At 37.4% G+C, this 24,731-nt stretch overlaps 1 protein-coding gene across 6 annotated transcripts in view; it reads left to right on the forward strand.

The window, feature by feature from the left end:
- COL24A1 (collagen type XXIV alpha 1 chain) overlaps positions 1 to 24,731 on the forward strand; it is a 431,901-nt gene that overhangs the window by 245,831 nt on the left and 161,339 nt on the right. For all 6 annotated transcript variants that reach the window (XM_060303290.1, XM_060303280.1, XM_060303308.1 and 3 more), the window contains 2 exons: positions 20,961 to 21,014; positions 24,455 to 24,508. In XM_060303290.1, the coding sequence (XP_060159273.1) occupies positions 20,961 to 21,014; positions 24,455 to 24,508 (108 nt within the window). The remainder of the gene's footprint in view (positions 1 to 20,960; positions 21,015 to 24,454; positions 24,509 to 24,731) is intronic.

Below are 24,731 nucleotides of genomic sequence, written 5' to 3' on the forward strand. Positions count from 1 at the left end.
GTCTTTGGTGAGCTCCAGAAACTTCATCCTCAGCCTATCAAGAAAAGATTTATCACTGGGTACAAAGGGAAAGGGATGAATATCTCACTTCAGATGTTATCTCAAAGTCTCCCTCAGGTTCGCTTTGGAATATGTCCCAAATGCTTTAGACCTGGGACCCAAACCCCAAAAACATGTATGCAAGGTACAGTTTCCTCCCTTTTAGTAAAATAGGATAAAACATTCTATTTATCCTAAGGATGGTAACAGCCATTACCCAAGCATTGAAAATAGGTTTACAGTATGTGCTTTAGTAGCCGCACTATTAAATATGACAGTAGCACCTTGTGTTCATTAGACATAAGAAAACACTGAATACAGGTAGAAATTACACATATTTTTTCCAGAATCTCATGTTTTGGTTATAAAAGGTAATCTGCCTTTGTTTATTAATTTATACCTACTCTACCTTAGTGATTTCCAGTCTTTTCAAGAATGAGATTGTTTTTACAGACCAACAAGTAGCAGTTGTGTGTTTATGTATTTACTATACTCTCAGTACCTATATACAGACACACTGAGACTTTGCAGTAATTCCATGACCCTCATGGATTGAGACCCACAGGTAGTGAAAAGCTGCAAGCACGAGTTGGAAATTCCAGAAGCAGACTGCTGAGATTGCATTTTGCTACAGGCTATTTATTAGGAAGCAACACTTGTGCAAAGAGGAAGAGGGAGCAGGATTGTGTAGAAGTCAAACTGATACTGAGTCTCAAGCATCGTTACAGAAAGCTGGGAATGCTTTGTAACTCATCATGCTGGGATGAATGGTTGGGCTTTTATACTCTAAATCAAGAAGTCATGGTACATAGGCCACCCTGGGAAGTGTGTGTCTTTGGTCAAGAAGGCACTCTAATGCTGAGGCAAACCATGAAGCTGACGACAGCTTGGACAATACGTTCTTCCTTGAAGGAGGACGGGCCATCTTAGTGTTCACTGCAGTTTATTCCTTGTATCACTTGGACCCATTTCTTCATATCCTTTCAGGGAGATACTCCTCTAGGATTCTGGTGGATTCTCTTCCTGAGGTAAAACTTAAAAGAGGAGTTGGTAGGACAAATTAGTTCCCCTAACGCTGCAGCTACTTTTAGGACCACAAATGATATCATTCTTCTCCCTCTTCCTAATGATCAGGGTGAACTAACTGTACCAAGATGGTGACTCTTTTCCTTGCCTGCTGGCGCTTGGATACAGGGAATTTGTAATGCTCAGGGAGCAGCCATAGCTTATAGTTCAAAAGGACTCTTACTTTTTCACCAGCTAAACATGTGTCCTCTTTAGGGACCAGGACCACCATTCCTGCAGAACTTACATTTTGTGGAAATGTAAAGTACAGGGACCTCTTTGGAGACATTGGGAGTGATACTAAGTAGGAGGAATTCTGTTTCTGCCCCTTGGTTCTGAGACCAATGAATATTTCCTGATGGAGACACAGTACCATATAAATATCTCTTATTCAGTATGTATATTTTTTTATCCTGTGGGATGGTGCTTTATCCTCATAAACTATCACCTCCTAGCTCGCACTTTAATGGCACCTTTAGCAGGCCATTCTGTCAGGTGGGAAGTTTCTTGTTGTCATGTGATGTAACTATTAGACCCCATGTACATAGGCCCACTTCCATACTTTATTGGCTATAAAATGGGTCCCTTGGTCTGACACAACGTTTTGGGGATCCTGTATGGTAGATTACTTTGTAAGCCCTCAGATACTTCTAATAGTTGAGGCCTGAGTGTAGGAAAGCAGCCCATTCCCAGAGTATGTGTCATTTCTGTTAGAATAAATCGTTGGCCCTTCCAGAGTGAACTTGCCCCCAAGTGGCTGGTTGGTCTCCTCAAAGTGTGGCAGCATATCACGGGCTCAACATTGTTCTCGGTTGTTGGCAGCCTGGATGTTCAGTGCCAGCAGTAGTTAATTTAGTCTTGCCAAATTGGAACTCGTGATGTCAGGCCCGTGTATACCTTCCATCTCTCCCACCATGCCTATTCATTCGTATACCTGTCATCCAGCACTGAGGTGACTGATGACCAAGACTTGCTGATGTCAACTTTCTGAGTCATTCTATCTCTTTCCAAGTACACTTCCACGTTTGCCCTTCTCTGGTAGGCATTCATATTTGATTCAAAGATGTTTGCACTTTGTGTCTAATGTACCCATCCAAAAGCTTTTTTCTCAAACCTTGTTCCCAGTCTTAGAGTCTTCTTCCATTCAGGCATCTTACCAAACAGCCAGGTCACTCACAAATGCCACTTAGTCTGTACATATTCTAACCTCAAGTCACTCCTCCTTCCCACAAAGTGGATGGTCTGGTACACTGCCAGAAACTCTGCCCAGTAGAAAGATGTCCTCTTGCCACTGCCTTTTAAGGCACTCTTGAGTGAAACTATAGTGCAGCTTCCATCCATTTTCAGTTTGTACCTACATACCAAGTGCCTTAGTCAGTTTGGGCTGCTGTAATGAAATACCATAGTTTGGGTGGCTTAAACAAACTTATTTCTCACACTTCTGGAGGCTGGGCAGTGTGAGATCAAGGCAGCAACAAATTCAGTGCCTGGTAACAGCCCTCTTCCTGGTTTGCAGATGTCTGCCTTCTCTCTGTACCTTACATGGTGACACGAGAAAGGGCCAGATATTTTCTTCTTCTTCTAAGAGACTAATTCCATCATGGGAGCCCCACCCTTATGACTAATTACCTCCCAAAGGCCCTACCTTCAAATGCCATAACATTAAGGCTTTAATATATGAATTTTGAGGGAATACAAATATTCAGTCCATAGCACTAAGCCTGCCCATCTATAAATCAAGTTTATAGCGCTAAGCCTGCCCATCTATAAATCAAGTTGGCTTTTTCCTTTTCTATCAGTTGGTCAGAAGAGATCCTCCAGATAGCCAAAGGTGTTAGCTAAAAAAAGAGGTACTGGTTGGGGATCTGGACCACTTATTCATTCCATTTGCTTGTACCTCTGTCCTGCTCATGTCCCATCCCAGATTGCACTGGAACTGCTTGATCTTATATCTGATACAGCTCAGCTTATGATAGCTAGATCCAAATGTTAATGTCACTTGTTGTCCCATTGTTAGGTGCTCAGTCTCTACTTGAGCCTAGTAGCACACTAGAATTTTTCAAAACACATGTAATTCTCTGCCACAGGTGGCATGTCCTTGTTCCCAAATCCCAGAAACCTGTGTTGTGTTCTTCCTATCAAGCCTTGCCATAAGCTCTACATGGCTTCCTTTCTCACCATCAGTTTCTCTAATACCATAGCGTCTGCCAAGTCATATGGTCCAAGCAGCAGAGATGCATACCTCGCAGCTTAGACCCACTGCAGGAGTTTGCACAATCTCTTGATATCCTTGACAGGGTATTAAATCCTATGTCTTGGAAAAGTGCTCCCAAATTAATAAACTCTTCCATACCTAATTTTGTCTTATGTTTATGTTTTTTATATTATGTTATGGCTCCCTTGTTCAAGTACCTGTAGAATCAGTCCCATGCGTGTTCTCCAGGTTCCTACCAGTACATATTGGCTAGGTCTTTCATTCTTTGGGGTAGAGTCCCATTTCCCTCTATCAGGAACAGCAAGTTCCCGGATGTGTCATGCTGTGATTTACCCCTAGTTATTGACATATTGGCCAGAAGAGTTTTATGACAAATCCTAATTGGGGCATATGTTCTCTTATAGGGGAAGATGCTAGTGTTAATGAGGAGGGATAGACCACTTCTGTAAGCTAATAGAGTTCAAAGGAGTCTCGTGGTTCAAAATCTTCAGGGACTTATATCAAGGTGTCCCCATCAAGGGTCGGGGTTCCATTTTTTTCCCCAGCCAAGGCCCTGACCTTGGCATAACAGACTTGTCTTGGTTAGAGATATAACCTTCTCTGGAGTTTTGTCACTCTGACTGTTAAATCCTGGGCTTTTGCTCGATTTTCTATCTTTCCACTAGGGAGATGAGAGCCAAAGCAACCCTTTAGGAAGCTCTGGAGCATATATGGCCTATTAGAGTAGTACCATATTACATAAAAGTGGCCAGCCCTTTTTATACCCTCACTTTAATTAGTCTTTAGAGGAAAGCCTCTTTGCTCAAGCCTAAACTTTGAAGGAGTTGATTAGAAGGGCAATAAAATCTTTTTTAAATTTGATTTAATTTTCATTTTGTATTGGAGTCCAGTTGATTTAAAATGTTGTGTTAGTTTCAGGTGTACAGCAGAGTGACTCAGTTATACATATACATATACCATTCTTTTTCAGATTCCTTTCCCATTTAGGTTATTACAGAATACTGAGCAGAGTTCCCTGTGCTGCACAGTAGGTCCTTGTTGATTATCTGTTTTATATATAGTAGTGTGTATATGTTAATCCCAACCTCCTAATTAATCCCTCCCCCGACCTTTCCCCTTTGGTAATAACCATAAGTTTGTTTTAGAAATCTGTGAGTCTATTTCTGTTTTGTACATAAGTTCATTTGTATAATTTTTTTAGATTCCACATATAAGTGATACCATGATGTTTGTCTTTCTCTTTCCCTATCTGATTTACTTCACTTAGTATGATAATCTCTAGGTCCATCCATGTTGCTGAAAATGGCATTATTTTGTTCATTTTTATGGATGAGTAATATGCCGTTGTATATATGTACCACATCTTCTTTATCGACTCCTCTGTCGATGGACATTTTAGTTTTTTCCATATCTTGGCTTTGTAAATAGTGCTGCAATGAACATTGAGGTACATGGATCTTTGAAGTATGGTTTTCTCCAGATATACACCCAGAAGTGGGATTGCTGGATCATATGGTGGCTCTATTGTTAGTTTTTTAAGAAACCCCCATACTATTCTCTGTAGTGGATGTACCAATTTACATTCCCACCAACAGTGTAGAGGGTTCCCTTTTTTCCACACCCTCTCCAGCATCTATTGTTTTAGACTTTTGGATGATGGCCATTCTGACTGGTGTGAGGTAATATCTCATTGTAGTTTTGATTTGCATTTCTGTAATAATTAAAGATGCTGAGCATCTTTTCACATGCTTTTTGGGCATCTGTGTATCTTGTTTGGAGAAACATCTGTTTAGATCATCTGCCCAGTTTTTGATTGAGTTGTTTGTGTTTTTGATATTGACCTGCATGAGCTGTTTGTGTATTTTAGAGATCAATCGCTTGTTGGTTGCCTCATTTGCAAATATTTTCTCCTGAGGGTTGTCTTTTCTTTTTGTTTATAGTTTCCTTTGCTGGCAAAAGCTTTTAAGTTTAATTAGGTTCCATTTGTTTTGTTTTGTTTTGTTTTGTTTTTATTTTCATTACTCCAGGAGGTGGATCCAAAAAGATATTGCTGGGATTTATGTCGAAGAATGTTCTGCTTATGTTTTCCTCTAAGAGTTTTATAGGATCTGGCCTTACATTTACATCTTTAATCCATTTTGAGTTTATTTTTGTGTATAGTGTTAGAGAATGTTCTAATTTCATTCTTTTCCATGTAGCTGTCCAACTTTTCCAACACCACTTACTGAAGAGACAGTCTTTCCTCCATTACATTTTTTTTTTTTGCGGTACGCGGGCCTCTCACTGTTGTGGCCTCTCCCGTTGCGGAGCAGAGGCTCCAGACGCACAGGCTCAGCGGCCATGGCTCACGGGCCCAGCCGCTCCGCGGCATGTGGGATCTTCCCGGACTGGGGCACGAACCCATGTCCCCTGCATCGGCAGGCGGACTCTCAACCACTGCGCCACCAGGGAAGCCCTCCATTACATATTCTTGCCTCCTTTGTTGTAGATTAATTGAATATAGGTGCATGGTTTTATTTCTGGGCTTTCTATACTGTTCCATTGACCTGTATTTCTGGTTTTGTACCAATACCATACATTTTGATGACTATATCTTTCTAGTATAGTCTGAATTCAGGGAGCGAGATTCCTCCAGCACTGTTTTTCTTTCGCAGGATTGCTTTGGCTATTCACAGATCTTTTGTGTTTCTATACAAATTAACTATTTTTTGTTCTAGTTCTGTGAAGAATGCCATTGATAACTTAATAGGGATTGCATTGAATCTGTAGATTGCCTTGGGTAGAATAGTCATTTTGACAATATTGTGATTCCAATCCAAGAACATGATATATCTTTCCATCTGTTTGTGTCATCTTCAATTTCTTTTATCAGCATCTTAATAGTTTTCAGATTACACGTCTTTTGCCTCCTTAGGTAGATTTATTCCTAAGTATTTTGTTCTTTTTGATGCAATGGTAAATGGGATTGTTTACTTAATTTATATTTCTGATCTTTTGTTACTGTACAGAAATACAACAGATTTCTGTGTATTAATTTTGCATCCTGCAACTTTACACAATTCATTGATGAGCTCTAGTAGTTTTCTGGTAGCATCTTTAGGATTTTCTATGTATAGAATCATGTCATTTGCAAACAGTGGCTGTTTTACTTCTTTTCCATTTTGGATTCCTTTTATTTATTTTTCTTCTCTAATTACCATGGCTAGGACTTCCACAATGCTGTTGAATAAAAGTGGTGAGAATGGACATCCTTATCTTGTTCCTGATCTTAGAGGAAATGCTTTCAGCTTTTCACCATTGAGTATGATGTTAGCTGTGGGTTTGTTATATATGGCCTTTATTATGTTGAGGTAGGTTCCCTCTATGCCCACTTTCTGGAGGGTTTTATCATAAATGTGTGTTGAATTTTGTCAAAAAGTTTCCTGCATCTATTGAAATTATCATATGGTTTTTAATCTTTAGTTTGTTAATGTGGTTTATCACACTGATTGATTTGTGTATATTGAAAAATCCTTGCATCCCTGGGATAAATCTCACTTGATCATGGTGTGTGATCCTTTTAATGTAGGATTCAGTTTGCTAGTATTTTGTTGAAGATTTTTTGTGTGTATGTTTATCAGTAATGGTCTGTAATTTTGGTATCTTTGGCTTTGGTATTAGCGTGACGGTGGCCTCACAGAATGATTTTGGGAGGTTCCTTCCTCTGCAATTTTGGAATATTTTCAGAAGGATAGGTGTTAAGTCTTCACTAAGTGTTTGATAGATTTCACCTGTGAAGCCATCTGGTCCTGGACTTGTGTTTGTTGGAAGTTTTTTAATCACAATTTCAATTTCAGTGCCTGTAATTGGTCTGTTCATATTTTCTATTTCTTCCTGGTTCAGTCTTGAGAGATTGTACCTTTCTAAGAATTTGTCCATTTCTTCCAGGTTGTCCATTTTATTGGCATAGAGTTGCTTGTAGTAGTCTCTTATGATCCTCTGTATTTCTGTGATGTCAGTTGTAACTTCTTTTTCATTTCTAATTTTATTGATTTGAGTCCTCTCCCTTTTGTTCTTCATGAGTCTGGCAAAAGGTTTAACCATTTTGTTTATCTTTTCAAAGAGCCAGCTTTTAGTTTCATTGATCTTTTCTATTGTTTTCTTCGTCTGTATTTCATTTATTTCTGCTCTGATCTTTATGACTTCTTTCCTTCTACTAACTTTCGATTTTGTTTATTCTTCTTTTTCTACTTGCTTTAGGTGTAGGGTTAGGTTGTTTATTTGAGATCTTTCTTGTTTCCTGAGGTAAGCTTGTATCACTATAAACTTCCCTTTTAGAACTCCTTTTGCTGTGTCCCATAGGTTTTGGATTGTCATGTTTTCATTTTCATTTTTCTCTAGGTATTTTCTTATTTCCTCTTTGATTTCTTCAGTGATCCATTAGTTGTTTAGTAGCATACTGTTTAGCCTCCACGTGATTGTGTTTTTTAGTTTTTTTCTTGTAGTTGATTTCTAATCTCATAGAATTGTGTTCAGAAAAGATGCTTGATATGATTTCAGTTTTCTTAAATTTACCAAGACTTGCTTTGTGGCCCAGCTTGTGATCAGTCCTGTAAAATGTTGCATGTGCACTTGAGAATGTGTATTCTGTGGCTTTTGGATGGAAGGTTCTATAAATATCAATTAAGTCCATCTGGTCTAATGTGTCATTTAAGGCCTCTGTTTCCTTACTGATTTTCTGTCTGCATGGTCTGTCCATTGATGTAAGTGGGGTGTTGAAGTCCCCCACTATTATTATGTGACTGTCAGTTTCTCCTTTTATGGCTGTTAGCATTTGCCTTATATATTGAAGTGTTCCTATGTTGGGTGCATATATATTTACAATTGTTATATCTTCTTCTTGGGTTGATTCCTTGATTATGTAGTGTCCTTTTTTGTCTCTTGTAACAGTATTTTAAAGTCTATTTTGTCTGATATGAGTATTGCTACTCCAGCTTTCTTTTGATTTCCTTTTGCATGGAATACCTATTCCCATCCCCACACATTCAGTCTGTACATGTCCCTAGATCTGAAGTGGGTCTCTTGTAGACAGCATATATACGGGTCTTGTTTTTTATCCTTCAGCCAGTCAGTGTCTTTTGGTTGGAGCATTTAATCCATTTACATTGAAGGTAATTATCTATATGTATGTTCTTATTGCCATTTCGTTATTTGTTTTGGATTTGTTTTTGTAGGTCTTTTTTCTTCCCTTCCTCCTTTGTTCTCTTCTCTTGTTATTTGATGACTATCTGTAATGTTGTGTTTGGATGCTTTTTCTTTTCTGTGTTTTTATCTATTTTTGATTTGCCATTACCATGAGGTTTTGATATAGCAGTCTATATATATACAAGTTGTTTTAAGTTGCTGGTCTCTTAATTTCAAATGCATTTTCAGTATCCTGCATCTGTACTGTCCTCTTCTCATGATTGCTGGTTTTGGTATCATATTTGTGTGTGGATAGTTTCCTACCTTTGCTGTACGTTTGCCTTTACTGGAGAGCTTTCCCATTCATAATTTTCTTGTTTCTAGTTGTGGGCTTTTCTTTTCCACCTAGAGAAGTTCTTTTAGCATTTGTTATAAAGATGGTTTGGTGGTGCTGAATTCTGTTAGCTTTTGCTTGTCTGTAAAGCTTTTGATTTCTCCATTGGATCTGAAGGAGAGCCTTGCTGGGTAGAGTATTCTTGGTTGTAGGTTTTTCCCTTTCATCACTTTAAATGTATCATGCCACTCCCTCTGGCCTGCAGAGTTTCTACTGAAAAATCAGCTGATAACCTTATGGGGATTCCCTTGTATGTTTTTTGTTGCTTTTCCATTGCTGCTTTTAGTATTTTCTCTTTGTCTTTAATTTTTGTCAGTTTGAATAAAATGTGCCTCAGCGTGTTACTCCTTGGGTTTATCCTGTATGGGACTCTCTGTGATTCTTAGACTTGGGTGAATGTTTCCTTTCCCATGTTAGGGAAGTTTTCAGCTATTATTTCTTCAAATATTTTCTCAGGCCCTTTCTCTCTTCTCCTCTGGGATCCTTATAATGCAAATGTTGGTGCTTTTAATGCTGTCCCAGAGGTCCCTTAGACCAGCAGTCCCCAACCTTTTTGGCACCAGGGGCTGGTTTCATGGAAGACAATTTTTCCATGGGTGGGGTGGGGGGTGGGGGGTTGGTTCAGGTGGTAATGCGAGTGATGGTTCACGTGGTAATGTGAGCAATGGGGAGCCACAGATGAAGCTTCACTCACTTGCCTGCCACTCACCTCCTGCTGTGTGGCCTGGTTCCTAACAGGCTGCAGACCGGTACCAGTCCACAGCCTGGGGGTGGGGGACCCCTCCCTTAGACTGTCCTTATTTCTTTTCATTCTTTTTTCTTTGTTCTGTCCTGCAGCAGTGATTTCTACCAATTTGTCTTCCAGCTCACTTATTCGTTCTTCTGCCTCAGTTATTCTGCTATCAATTCCTTCAAGTGTATTTGTCATTTCAGGTATTGTATTGTTCAATTTTTTGTTGTTGTTCTTTAAATCTTCTAGCTCTTTGGTAAGCATTTCTTGTATCTTCTTGGTCTTTGCCTCCATTCTTTTCCCAAAACCTTGGATCATCTTTAGTATCTTTACTCTGAATTCTTTCTCAGGTAGATTGCCTATCTCCTCTTCACTTAGTTGTTCTTCTGGGGTTTTATCTTGTCCCTTTATCTGGAATGTATTTCTCTATCATCTCATTTTGTCTAACTTTCTGTGTTTGTGGTCTCCATTCCACAGGCTTCAGATTGTGGTTCCTCTTGCTTCTGGTGTCTGCCTCCTGGTGGGTGAGATTGGTCCAGGGAGCTGTGCAGGCTTCCTGGTGGGCAGGACTGGTGCCTGCCCACTGGTGTGTAGAGCTGGGTCTTGTCCCTCTGGTGAGCAGGGCCATGTCAAGGGGTGTATTTAGAGGTGGCTATGGGCTCAGGAAGACTTTAAGGAGCCTGTCTGCTGATGAGTAAGACTGTGTTCCCACCCTGTTGTTTGTTTGGCCTGAGGCGTTCCAGCACTGGAGCCTCAGCCAACTGGAGTTGGGTGGGGCCAGTTCTTGGTGCCACAATGGCGACCTACAGGAGAGTTCACACTGATGAATATTCCCTGGGCCCTCTGCCACCAGTGTCTTTGTCCCTACAGTGAGCCACAGCCAACCCCTCCCTCCCCAGGAGGCTCTCCAAGTCCTGCATGTAGATCTGGCCCTCCAGGAGTGGAGTCTCTGTTTCCCCCAGTCCTGTGGAGCTCCTGCACTCAAGCCCTGCTGGCTTTCAAGCCAAATGCTCTAAGAGCTCCTTCTCCCATTGGCAGACGCCCAGGCTGGGGATCCTGACATGGGGCCCAGATCTCTGGGTCCTGTGGGAGAAACTCTGTGATACAATTATTTTCCAGTTTGTGGGTCACCCACCCTGCAGGTATGGGATTTTATTTTATCATGAACGTGCCCCCTTCTACCATCTCGTTGTGGCTTCTTCTTTGTCTTTGGATGTAGAATATGGTTTTTGGTAGGTTCCAGTCTTTTATCTCGATGGTTGTTCAGCAGTTTGTTGTGATTTTGGTGTTTTCGTGAAAGGAAGTGAACTCAAGTCCTTCTACTCTGCCATCTTGTCCTTGTCTGCTGGCACTTATATTCTTGCAGCACCCAGCTCTACCCCATTTGCTAAAGCTGCTTATCCTGGGAAATCTCACATGAGGCCCTGGAGCGAACACACAGACCAAGACCTTTCTTAAAGGATGATGTGGGCGGCTTATCTCTGCTTCCACTACTGCTGCTCTATCTAACTTATTCACTCATTCAAATTTATTCGCTCATTCATTCAACATATATTTATTTTCTTCTATATTCCAGGCAATGTATTAGACATAGGGGATTCAGTATCAGAGAGGACATCATCCTGGCTTTACAAAGCATACAAACGGATAAACTTAAAGTCATGTCTTCCTAAATGGTGAAGGATGAGACACAGTGAGCTAAAGTAATTTAATCCAAGTCACACCGTCAAAGGAATATATCCTTAGCTTATGGATTTTGTTTGAAAATAGGAGTGAAATGGTCCATAGATTAGCTATTTGGAAACTGTGATGTATTTACAAATTAACAGAAAGGTTTATTCATTCTCATCAAGTCATAAAATTACCCCCAAATGAAAAGGTCTGAAGAAACATTGTGGGTGATAAATAAATAAATGGACAATATCCTCCTTTTGACAGTACACTTTCTTTTTCACGTATAGGACAGTTCTTTAAGTTTTCTTTTTTTCATCCTGCTCTCTAAATATTATTGGTCTTGGCCTTTTCCTTTTCTCAATGTACATCCTTTCTTTGGTGACTCATTTACTCTCTTTACTATTTGCTGATGATTCTCAAATATCTTTTTGCTCTAGACCTGCTTACACAATTGTATAGTGTCTCATATTGTCTCATATTTATCATTTCTAAAAAGGAATTCCTCTTTCTTACCCAGATATGTTATACACGAAAGTTTCTTTCTACTTTTCTACATCTTCCTCTTATCTGTCTAGACTGACAGCCATCTGTATCATTCTCTTCTTGGACAGAAGCATGGGAACTTGAGGTAGAGAAATAAATGCTAGTTATGAACACACATTTTCCCATGTTGTGCTTGAAGTGATTTTCTCATGTCTGGCTGACCTTCTGTTTCTCCTACCCTCCAAGATTGTACTAGATTGAACCATGAAAAATTACCATTCTTAAGGTTAAAAAAATAGTCAGATATCAGCAGTTACATGTAGTATAACTAATTACTACCTTTGTTGTGGTAAGATGACTTATAAAATTCTCTTATTTTTAAACATAGAGTAAACACAATAGTACTAATGCAAACATCCAAGTTAATATGTTTCTAAGATAAAACAGAACTAAATCTTAGGGAATTAGCTTTATATATTATATTTTCAAGTGAATTTGAGGAGGTTGAGGGTCTGAAATTCTTTATCCTATAAATACAGTTGTTTCTACATTGAAAAGAAAATTTGAAACAATATAGAGTTGTTTTAAACTACAGTTGAAGGCACAGTGATTTTTTAAAGATAATTGTCAAGTCTAAGAACTTCATGTAAAGTTTTTTAAACATTTTAGCTTCAACTAGGAAATATCCTAATTTTATATCAGTCTTCAGTGAATAAGTAGGATGTGGTTACTTTAAAAAATAGAACCTGAGTATTTTAGAGTTTTTACTGACTTTTGGGAAAAAATAGTATTTCTTTTCAATTCTAAGAAGTGATTTATTATACATAAGGCTTTTTGAGTTTCCACTTTAGCTAACAAAATCTTTAAATAGACTAATATATATTCCATTTTGCAAAAAGTGAATGTTTTCATTTATCGTAGAGTTACCTAGCTCTTGACACATAGCATGGCATGTTCTAGCTAAAAGCTTTTTTTTTGTTAATGTGTGTTAGACATGGAATCAGTGTTTTGAAACTTCTTTTAATGAAAATTCTTGATCAAAAAGTATAAATTGCTGATAATTCTTATAAGCTGAGGCTATGGCTTCAATGACTGCTTTGTATTTCCCTTAAATACTCAACAGAAATGGTTTGGGTTTTGTGGGCCATAAAGTCTCTGTCCCAACTACTCAGCTCTGCCTTCATAGGGTGAAAGCAGCCATAGGCAATAGGTAAACAAAAGGTCATGGCTGTGTTCCAGCAAATCTTTATTTCCAAAAAACACGCAGCCAGCCCCTGGGGTCATGGTTTGCTGACTCCTACTTTGATATTCTATAGTGATTTATCCCACAGAAATTTTTGTTATCTGCTTTATATTTTAGTTATTAATTGCCTAGTATAGTATCTTATACATGATAAATAATTAAGAACTAATGAAATAAGAATGAAATTTTATGCATTTCATCTTTGGGAAAATGTACATCCTTCTAATACTACTTAGAATATTTCTGCAGAAGTGTCTAACTTGAAAACAGAGGTTAAAAAACTGAAGAAAAGTATTGGGAGGAATCAGTCTTAATAAAACATCAAATCAAGCCAAGAATAAAATTGAGTCATTGTGATGGTTTTAAAATATGTCTGCAATTCTTTGATGTTCCCCCTTCCGAAAGATAGTCTTATTTCACTCTCAGTGTGGAGTGGACTTCATGACTCGCTTCCAATGAATAGGCTATGGCAGAAATAGCTGTGTGTGACTAGGTCATAATAGACATTGCGGCTTCTTCCTTGCTCACTCTCTCTCTTGGATTATTCACCTCCGGGGGGTGGGGGGGGGGCGGGAACCTACTGCCATGAAGTCAGGCCATACGGAGGCCTACATAGCGAGAAACTGAGGCCTCCAGCTAACAGCCTTCTTGGAAATGGATTCCCTAGTCTCAGTCAAGACTTCAGATGACTGCAGCTTATGTCATATCTTGACTACAACCTCATGAAAAACTCTGAGCCAGAACTCAGAAAAATTCTGAGATAAGCACTAGTGAATTCTTGACTGACAGAAACTGTGAGATAAGTATTTATTGTTTTAAGCCACTGACTTTGGGGTGATCTGTTCTGCAGTAATAGATAACTAATACAATAATATAAAAGATTTCAACATTTGTTTTGAAATGAATAAGAATGAATTGAAAGGAACAGAAATGGAGGCCATCCATATTTTTCTTCTGATGATCCATAGATTAAAAATATGAATAAATTATGCCCATTTCCACATACCCATAATTTGCATTTGAGCACTTAAAAATTGAACAAATAACTTTCTGCCCTTGACTCTCGTTGGCATATGTGGCACTTAAGGTTTCATGGGTAAAAATTAGAACAAGTCATAGCGCCATAATCTGTCCTTTTAAACAGTGTTTCTGCAATAAGAGAAGGTTATAGGGCACCTTTGCCTAATACATGTCTCTCTGCTGTGAGTTCTGTAACTCACAAAGCATTCCCAGTGCAAGGAATCTGCCTAGAGACAACTGGCTAGGACATAGACCTTGGGAGCATGTAAAACTTGCCAATATCTTCTCTCTGATACAGATGTGTTGAATTAGTCTGTTTTCTTTTAAAAACAAAAGTCATTTTATGAAATAGAGCAAAAAAAAATTAAGTTTTGAATATAATTTCCTTCTATTTAGAAGAGTATTTTTCTATTGTAGATGAGTTTCTTTTATTTGGCAGATAGAACAAAAATTAGATTCTAAATAAAATAATTTTCAAACTATGTCCTCAAGCAATTATTGTGCCTCCTCCTTTTTGCCGTCAAACTTCGTAAAAGAATAAACTACACAGTTGTTTTCCACTTTCTCCTCACTTGTATTCTCTTTGGCAAAATTACATCCAAACACACAAAAGGTACTGAAATTGTTCTTAAAGGTCACCGCCAGCCTTCTAATTGCCAAATCCTATGACTTTGTCTCAACAGTCATCCTTCTCAACCCTTCCACATAACACTGATGTCTTGCTATCTGAAACTTTTCCCTTCTTAAACTTTCCTTGCACATTCCTGATTCTCCTCTCTTCCTTTTGTTTTTCCTTCTATCTCTTGCTTCCAAAGAATTTTCATTAAAATTCTCTCCTGTTTTTCTTCTGTTATTACTGTATGTACTGCATCATTCTTATGATTTCAGGAATTGATTTTTCTATGGACTCACAAATTAATATTTCAGGATAGACTCTCTGATTGTCCCATGAGCCATAATTGTCAATTAAGAGCCATAATTGTCCCATGGCTTAATTCATCATCTCTCCTCTGACACTGGCTTCTCCCCTGAGCTACTGTTTCTTTGAGTCATGATACCATTGTCATAAGAGTCATTACACTTAAACTAGACTATTACAATAGCTTCTAACTGTTTACACCATTTTGTATCTTTTTCCCATTTCCACACATTGAACACAGTGTTGTTAAATTACTGTCCATTCAGTACAGATACGATTACATTCCTCCTTTACTCAAACCGACAATGATTCTTCAACAAACACAAATTTTTCTTCAAACACCACAAATACAAATACACTTGGCAGTCAAAGCCCTCAATAGTATATCACCATATCTATCCCAGTCTCTTTCCTACACATATCCTGTTTGCCAGACAATCTGGATTTGCTTTATGTTTGACATATGTTTCATCATTTGCTACTTCCCATTTTCTGTTCAGATCATTCCCTCTACGTTGAATACACTTTCACCATTTATCTTGTCAACAGTTGGCCGTACCTCAAATATTGTGTTCTCTGTAAAGCTTTTCCTTATGTTCTCAACCAGACATAATCTCTGCTGCCTTTGCATTATATAGGATTTTATTTTTCTTCTCTTAACTTACAGAAAATATGCTTTTCCTCATCCAACTTACTAGATTATGAACGCCTTATTATATTTCACTCATCTTTGTAACCTCTACCACTCTTAGCACAGAGCTTGTTACATGAACACATAAATATGTGTTTAATTTTATTTTCTTCAGATCATTTTGCACTTATTGAATAAGTTGATTTGCAATCGAAACCAGAGGTTGGTTCAGTGCACTTTATACCATCTTCATTTATAAAAAGATTTCTGTGAGACTAACTTTTGAATAAGCCAATTGAGATAGATTACAAAGTTTTTCAATTAAACATAGTTTAATTTAATGTATTTTTAGGAGAATATTAACAGCTATAACAAATAAACCTAAAAATTTTTGTAGGCTTAACTTGATAAGAAGTTGTTTTTGCTCATGTTACTAGTCCAGTGTGGGTATTACCAGGTAGCTCTCTCTGACAAAGTGACTGAGATGCCCGGCTTCCTTTTTTCTTATGGCTCCACCATCTCCTAGGGCCTTTAGTACATAGGTTAGAAGAAAGTGAAGGAAAATCACCTGTTTTTCAGGCAAACAAGTACCAGATTTCATCAATTCTAAAATACAAGTTGCATCAGTCACATTAGGCTAAGTTTTGCTGCAGAAAGAAATACCCTCAAAATATCAGTGGCTTATGACAACAAGTTTGCTTGTTACTTGCACTCTGTCCGCTGTTGGTTGGCTGTGGCTCTATCCATCTCTTCTGCATTCTGACACCTAGGCTTCAGGAGCAGCTCCTATCTGGGACATGGCTGACCTCAGGGTAGAAGGAAAAAAAGAAACTGGCTTAAAAAAAAAAAAGTGGCACATATCACTACCACACACACTCACTTTTATTTGGTCAAAGTAAGTTACATAGAGAAGCCAGATGTCAACAAGATGGAGGATTATATTTTTGCCATTGACACCGCAAGCCACATGGCCAAGGCTGACATCAGAAATGCAGGGATGTGTACTCTTTCAACAGAAAGGAGCAGTGAATATTTTTAACAATAATACAGTTTTTTTCACATTTTAGTATTTGTAAAATTAGGATGTTTCTTACAATCAGTGGTGAATTAAATTACTTGGAAGACTCTTTTTCTCTTTAGAGATAAAAAAGTAATAGTGCATCTTACAATCAATAACATCCTAGGTTTAAGGAAATTTGAGAGGCCTCAACTCTAAATGTGTTCAGCTGATTCACCTGTTGATTTCCAGGTGTGTGGATAGTTTTCAGATTAAACAGTAATATAGATTTAAAGAGTAAGTAGATATAAAGCCTGTGTAGTTCAGATTCTTTACTACTGGTCTAAACCTGTTTAGAGTGCTTATTTTCAGTTCTGTAGTAGGAATAGCTATAAAAACATTAGAAAAAAATGAGTGAGAGAATTTTCAAAGAGGAGAAAACAGAGAAATAATTAGTGTACTAGAGTAGAGAGCTTAGAAATATGCCATGGATAAAATGTTATAAAAATGGCACCACAGATTTTTTTGGATTTGACACCGAAAGCAAAGACAGTAAAAGCAAAAATAAACAAGTGGAACTACATCAAACTCGAAAGCTTCTGCAGAGCAAAGGAAATCATTAACAAAATGAAGAGGCAACCTGGTGAATGGAAGAAAATGTTTGCAAATCATATATCTGATAAGGAGCTAATATCCAAAATATATAAAGAACTCATACAGGGCTTCCCTGGTGGCGCAGTGGTTGAGAATCTGCCTGCTAATGCAGGGGACACGGTTTCGAGCCCTGGTCTGGGAGGATCCCACATGCCGCAGAGCAACTAGCCCAGTGAGCCACAACTACTGAGCCTGCGCGTCTGGAGCCTGTGCTCCACAACAAGAGAGGCCGCGATAGTGAGAGGCCCGTCCACCGCGATGAAGAGTAGCCCCCGCTTGCCACAACTAGAGAAAGCCCATGCACAGAAACGAAGACCCAATGCAGCCAAAATAAATTAATTAATTAATAAACTCCTACACCCAACATCTTCTTTAAAAAAAACAAAAAAAAAATGACCAAAAAAAAACCTCATTAGAATACAGCAATAATTGACAGAATCTATAGAAAACACACTGGGCTACTTGAAGGGGTAGTATAGCATTATAAAAAAGAAAAAAAAAAGGAACTCATACAACTCAATAGCAAAAAACAAGCAATTTGATTTAAAAATGAGCAGAGGGTCTGAATAGGTATTTCTCCAAATGAGATGGCCAGCAGGCAAAGGAAAAGGTGCTTAACATCACTAATCATCAGGGAAATGCAAATCAAAACCACAATGAGACATCACCTCACACTTGTTACAATGGCTGTTACAAAAGATAAGAAATAACAAATGTTGGCGAGAATGTGGAGAAAAGGGAACCCTCGTGCACAGTTGGTGAGAATGTAAACTGGTGCAGCCACTGTGGAAAACAATATGGAGGTTCCTCAAAAAATTAAAAATAGAACTACCATATGATTCCACTTCTAGGTATTTATCTGAAGAAAACAAAAGCATGAATTTGAAAATATATATGCACCCCCATGTTCACTGAAGCATTGTTTACAATAACCAAGATATGGAAACAACCTTTTTAAGTTTCCATCGATGGATGAATGGGTAAAGAAGATGTGGTTTATGTGTACAATGGAACACTACTCAACCATAAAAAGGGTACATCTTGCCATTTGTGGCAACATGGATGAGCCTTGAGGACATTATGCTAAGTGAAATAAGTCAAAGACAAATACCATATCATCTCACATATATGTGGAATCTAAAAAAAATATTTTTTAAACCAAGCTCATAGATACAGAGAATAGATTGACGGTTGCCAGAGGCAGGGGCTGAGGGGTGGGCAAAGTAGGTGAAGGGGGTCAAAAGGTACAAATTTCCAGTTATAAAATAAGTAAGCCACGGGGATGTAATGTACAGCATAGAAGCTATAGTTAATAATACTGTATTGCCTATCTGAAAGTCGCCAAGAGAGTCAATCTTAAATGTTCTCATCACAAGAAAAAAATTCTGTAACTGTGTATGGTTATGAGGGATATTAACTAGACTTACTGTGGTGATCATTTCACAATATATACAAATATTGAATCATTATGCTGTACACCTAAAGCTAATATATTGTTGTATGTCATTTATAGCTCGATAATTTTTTTTAAAAGATTGACACCACAAATTAATGGGAAAAGTAAATTTTAGTATGTATAGTATTTGGAAAACTGGGTCACTATGTGGAAAAAAATTAGTTGGATCTCTATCTCACCCCTGGTGAAAAAGATGGACTCCAAATGGATTAAAGACCTACCTTAAAAAGTTAACACTGGGGCTTCCCTGGTGGCTCAGTGGTTGAGAGTCCGCCTGCCGATGCAGGGGACACGGGTTCGTGCCCCGGTCCGGGAAGATCCCACATGCTGCCGAGTGGCTGGGCCCATGAGCCATGGCCGCTGAGCCTGCGTGTCCGGAGCCTGTGCTCTGCAACGGAAGAGGCCACAACAGTGAGAGGCCCACGTACCACAAAAAAAAAAAAAGTTAACACTAATAGAAAAGAATGCCCATTACCTAATGACATAAAGGTAGAGGAAGGCTTCTTAAACAAGATCCAGAAAATACAAATCATAAGGCAAAAAATGGTTGGATGTGGCTACATCAAAATTAAGGATTTCTATCAATGAAGGATGTCAAAATAATCTCACAGGTGATGAATCACAAGATTTATAACATCTAAATTTATAACATCTAAAACCAGCAAGGAGTTTCTACCCTGAATGAATAAGAATTCCTGAAAATTATCACAAAAAAATATAGGCAACCTCAGGAGCAAAATTTGGACAAAAGATATGGATAGAAATTGCACAGAAATTGCATTCTTTTTGTAGTAGGTCTTTGAAATCTAGTGTGCCTTTTACATTTAAGTACATGTCAATTTGGACTAGCCACATTTCAAGTGTTCAATAGCCACTTACACTCATCTACCTTAGAAAGCTTCTTAACTCATCTGCCTCATCTGTTAAAGGGGAATCATGATAATACCACCAAATATAGTTGGTAGGAAGTATTTAACGTATGTTAATGTATACATAGTCACCAGATAGATAGATAGATAGATATGGATGAGGATATAGATATTGGGTTGGCCAAAAAGTTCATTTGGGTTTTTCTGTAAGATCTTACGTAAGAGCAGGAAAAACACGAACAAACTTTTTGGCCAACCCAATTTTTGTGGATAAAATCATGCCCCATACATTAACTTCAGGTAGCTTCAACACAGCAAACCATTTTTTCATGATTCAGGTACCTTCTATATGCTAATATGTAATATTATATAATCTAAATAGTGTCTTTGCTTGGTAGCTATTGCAAAAGAAAATGTTTCATACATTTTTAAATAAAAGAAAATAACTTCATAATTGAAGACAGTCAGGGAGAAGGATTATACGCTTGTTGTAAAGCTTGTTCTGCATTACCATTTTTGCTTTCTACACTGCTTGAAGTAGAATGCATAGAGACAAAGGTAGAGGCACCCTGAGCGTTGTTCACTCTGAAACAGTGGTACTGATTGCCTTCTTTCAGTTCTTCTGCGAAATTCGTTCTTTACTTCAAGCTATTTTCTCCACCTAGAACTCTCTTCCTCCTTTCTGCGCTTGGCTGGCTGGCCTCTTTTTATTCTTCAGCTTTCAGTTTAAATGTCAGGTCTCAGGTTTACCCTGACCATCTTTCCTAAAATAGGTCTTGTCTTTTATTCTCCACCTCAGCATCACAGTTTCCTTTGTGAACCTGTATCATAATTTATAAATGTTCACTTTCTAATTTAGTTGTTTCTGTTACAAGACTTTTTGCCTCCTCGGGGCAGGGCCTAGATCTCCTTTTGCTTCCTAATGAAATCTCAGCAAGCAACAGAGTGCGTGGCACAAAGTAGGCACCAAATATTTTTGAATGAATTAATGAGTGGGTATGTGCTATTCCCTCATGTGTTGAGGAGCTTTCAAAGAAGGAAGTCACAGAAATGATTTCTTAAGCTAGTGTATCCACACCAAGAATCTACAAAAACAGCAGGAGTTTTTATGACATCCACTGGACTGTAAGTTCTACAAGGATAGGGACTATGTTTGAATTTGAAACTCAGTGCCTCCCAGCAGCCAGCCTGTCACATATTAGACATTCATATATATTTGTTGATTAACTGAATAATTAATTCTGATGTGAAGTCTTAGGCCGGATGCCTATACCAGGAAGAATTTTACTCTAAGATAAAATTTAGGATGAGTTAGAAAGAAACATCATGTTTATAGGTGATTTAAAACCAGGATGCTATAATAGTAATACAATATATGTGTATTTTCTGTTATATTTTTTCCTAAAAGGGACCTGTTGGTTCGCCTGGAGAAGTTGGAATGACTGGAAGCACTGGTGAAAAGGTAATTTCTTTCATTGTTTTGTTCAGTAGTAAGGATTCTAAGCTAAACTCAAAGGAGAGACAGTCATGATATTTTATGAATTAGAAATTAGAAATTACTCATAACTTAAAATGCATTACCTGTACTGAATCTCTTAAATGTATTGAAATATAGCTGATAGCATGTATGTTTCTAATTTTTAAAAGGCAGAGTACTCTTTTGGCTATAATGATGTGCTCAGAAGAGAAAAGATGAAATTGATGGTCTAGGTTTATGACTAGAAAATATTTAAATATACTTATGAGAACAAGCTCCTAAAGGAAACAGTTTTGAAAGTGAAGATTAAGTTATCACTTTCCCTGATCCAAGTTTCAGTTACAAACTCTTTATATCCTCTTGGAATTCAGTATGAAGTTTTTCAAAGATCTTTTTGGCTATTGTGATGGAAATTGTAATTTGCTTAAGAATTTCCTAGAAATAATTATCTTGGGAGTGATTTTCCATATTGAATTTCAAATTTAGGAAAGTCTTTTTTAAAAAAAATAAGTAATTCTTTATTTGAAACCAGCAAGGACATTTTCTTGAATTTTTTTTTAATAGAATCTTATAATGAACTAGAAGGTAATAAACCAAAAACTTCAAGTCTTTGACTGAAACCTGACTTGCTGACTATAAAGCAGAAGCATGATAGTCTAATGTGCAAGGCTACTGTTTGTGAGTAATTAAGTAGAGCCAGGATTAGAATTAAATTAGATAATATTCCAGTTATTTCCATCTGAAATTTTTAATTTAAGTCAAACTCAACATATTGGCTTGGCCAAAAGTTTCCTTCAGTTTTTAAGTAAAAAATAAAAGACACATTTTTCATTTTCACCAAGAACTTTATTGAACAACTTATTCACTGTTTTGTTCCACTACCTTCTCCCATTTTTCTGGCAACTTCATAATTCCATCTTCCCAAAACTTTTTATCATTTTTGAGCAAAGAACTGTTCCAGGTGCCTTTTACAGTCTTCCAGGGAAGGTGCAATGTCTGGTGAATACGGCGGATGAATCAGAACTTCCCAGCCAAGTTGTAACAGTTTTTATTTCTTGTCATCAGAGAAACGTGTGGTCTTGCATTATCCTGATGGAAGATAATGAGTTTTCTGTTGACTAATTTCGGATGCTTTTTATCCAGTGCTGCTTTCAGTTGGTCTAACTGGGAGCAGTACTTGTTGGAATTAATCGTTTGGTTTTCTGGAAGGAGCTCATAATAGAGGACTCCCTTCCAATCTCACCATATGTACAGCATCAACTTCTTTGGATGAGACCGGCCTTTGGTGTGGTTGGTGGTGGTTCATTTCACTTGCCCCACCATCTCTTCCATTCCACATTATTGTACAGTTTCCACTTTTCATCGCCCATCACAATTTGTTTTAAAAACAGAACATTTTTATTATGTTTTACTAGAGAATCACATGCAGAAATATGGTCAAGAAGGTTTTTTTTGCTTAAATTATGTGAAACCCAAACATCAAAGCAATTAGTATAACCAAGCTGGTGGAAATGATTTTCAACACTTGATTTGGATATTGTGCTATAACGTTGATTGTCCTCAGTTAATGTCTTGATTTGATTGCTATCAACTTCAACTGGTCTACCCAACTGTGGAGCATTGTCCAGCAAGAAACCTCTAGCACAAAACTTCGCAAAACACTTTTGAGACGTTTGATCAGTCACAGCACCTTCTCCATACACTGCACAAATCATGTTTTTGCGTTTCAGTTGCATTTTTACCTTTCTTGAAAGAATAAAGCATAATATGCAGAAAAATGTTGCTTTTTTCTTCCATCTTCAGTATTAAGATGGCTACACAAGAATTCACCAATTTTGATAATATTTTTAAATGCACGCTGATATGACAGCTGTCATAATACAATCTAACAAAATTGTTTCGAATGAAGTTAAAGACAACTAAGTGCTACTAGAGCCATCTTACGGAAAAAAACAAACGTACCTTTTGGCCAACCCAGTATTTAAAATTCATCATTTTTTTCCCACATCCAAACTGGTCTCTTCCCAATTATCTCATTTCTATCAGTATGCCTTACACCTAACTCTATTCTTCCAGTCTTCCAGAATAGATAGAGTGCACCCATCTTTGCATTTCCCTTTTCCTCCATCCTCTATGCCTAATCTTTTAGCAGGTCTTAGAGTTTTTTCTTTACAATTTGTCCTTTCTAATAGTCAATCCAAAGCTACTGCCTCAGACGTACTCTTATTAGTTTATCTTAAATTTACCCTCTATCATATTTACGCTACCCTTTCCCTATCTTTTAATCCAGCCTACATACTATAAGCAGAAGACTAATTCTGATGGGTCATGATAAAGCATTTTGAAGAACCTTCATTAGCCTCCCTATTGTTGAAGTCTCTTAACAGCTCTACTTTGCTGTCAAGATACTATGTGATTTTGGCTTAATCAGTTCATCCAACAAATTTTCTAATATTCTCCAGTATAAACCTTTCTTGCTCCCCATCTCATATTTCATACTTGTCCCTATTCTTATTCTTACTGTTTTCTTGGTTTAGAGTATCCTCTCCCCTTCCCTCTATTTATTCAAAGCCAAACTATACTACTCAATTAAAATCCTATCTCCTCTGTAAAGTCTTTCCAGATTATTCTAATCCTTCCTGATTTCTTCCCTTCCTGGGCTTAGAATAAGTACCACACGATTTAAAATTTCATTGTCCTTTAATTGATTCATCTTTGTTAATGTCATGTTTTCAATTACTTGAGGGTAGAGTCTAAGTCAAATATCTGTTATATCTCTCCAACTCTCACTTAGTACATTAAAAGTGATTGATATATACTTGTTGATTTTTTTATTAATATAACAAATATAAAATGACATCAGTTCAAAAAATTTAGATGGTTTTGTACTTCTTTCATTCTGGTTTATTTACTTCTGTATTAGGTTAAATTTTCTACACTAACATGTTGAAAAGTCTTGGAATTTTAATGTAAATCAGTTTAGACCTTTAATCTGCTGTGGCATATGTGATTATCATGATTATGCTTAATTGTGATGGACAGATTACAGAAATAAAATTTTGTTCAATGGTTATACACTTAATTTTTACAATATGCTTTCATACTTTTACAGTTCTTATATTTTATATGTCTCAAAATTATAAGAATTTCTACTTGCAAAACTAGAATACGATGCATGCTCAATTTTAAATCTTGATTATTCATAATTTCTATTTTCATCATTTTAATAAGACTTGTTAGTATTTTATCCCTTAAAAAGTATCTTAAGAGAATTTTTATTAAAAGTCTAGCAACTTTAGGGTAAAAATGCAAAATTTGTAATTTTAAAAATTACTGAAAATTAGGATGAGTTTCCTGTCTAGGCTTAGCTCATTCATTACTAATTAACATGACTCAATGTTTTTATTTTGTCTTTGTTTTAAAAGGGAGAACGTGGAAATCCAGGGCCATTAGGTCTCCAGGGGGAAAAGGGCGTTATGGTAAGAGCTCAGTGATTTGAAAGATATGTGTCCAAAGAACATAATAAAGTTAAGGCATTCCAAAGGTGGAATTGCCTTGAATGAAGTTTTAAGTAAGTGAAAAATGCTATTTTGTGGTAAATTTCCATTAGAATTTTCTTCTACTCTAAACAGTTTACCATTCAGAATGCTGATTGGCACTGAAAAGCATGCAACTCACATGGCTAGGTCTAATGAGTCTATA

Source organism: Globicephala melas, chromosome 1 (assembly GCF_963455315.2).
Source record: "Globicephala melas chromosome 1, mGloMel1.2, whole genome shotgun sequence".
NCBI classification, from domain to species: Eukaryota; Metazoa; Chordata; class Mammalia; order Artiodactyla; family Delphinidae; genus Globicephala; species Globicephala melas.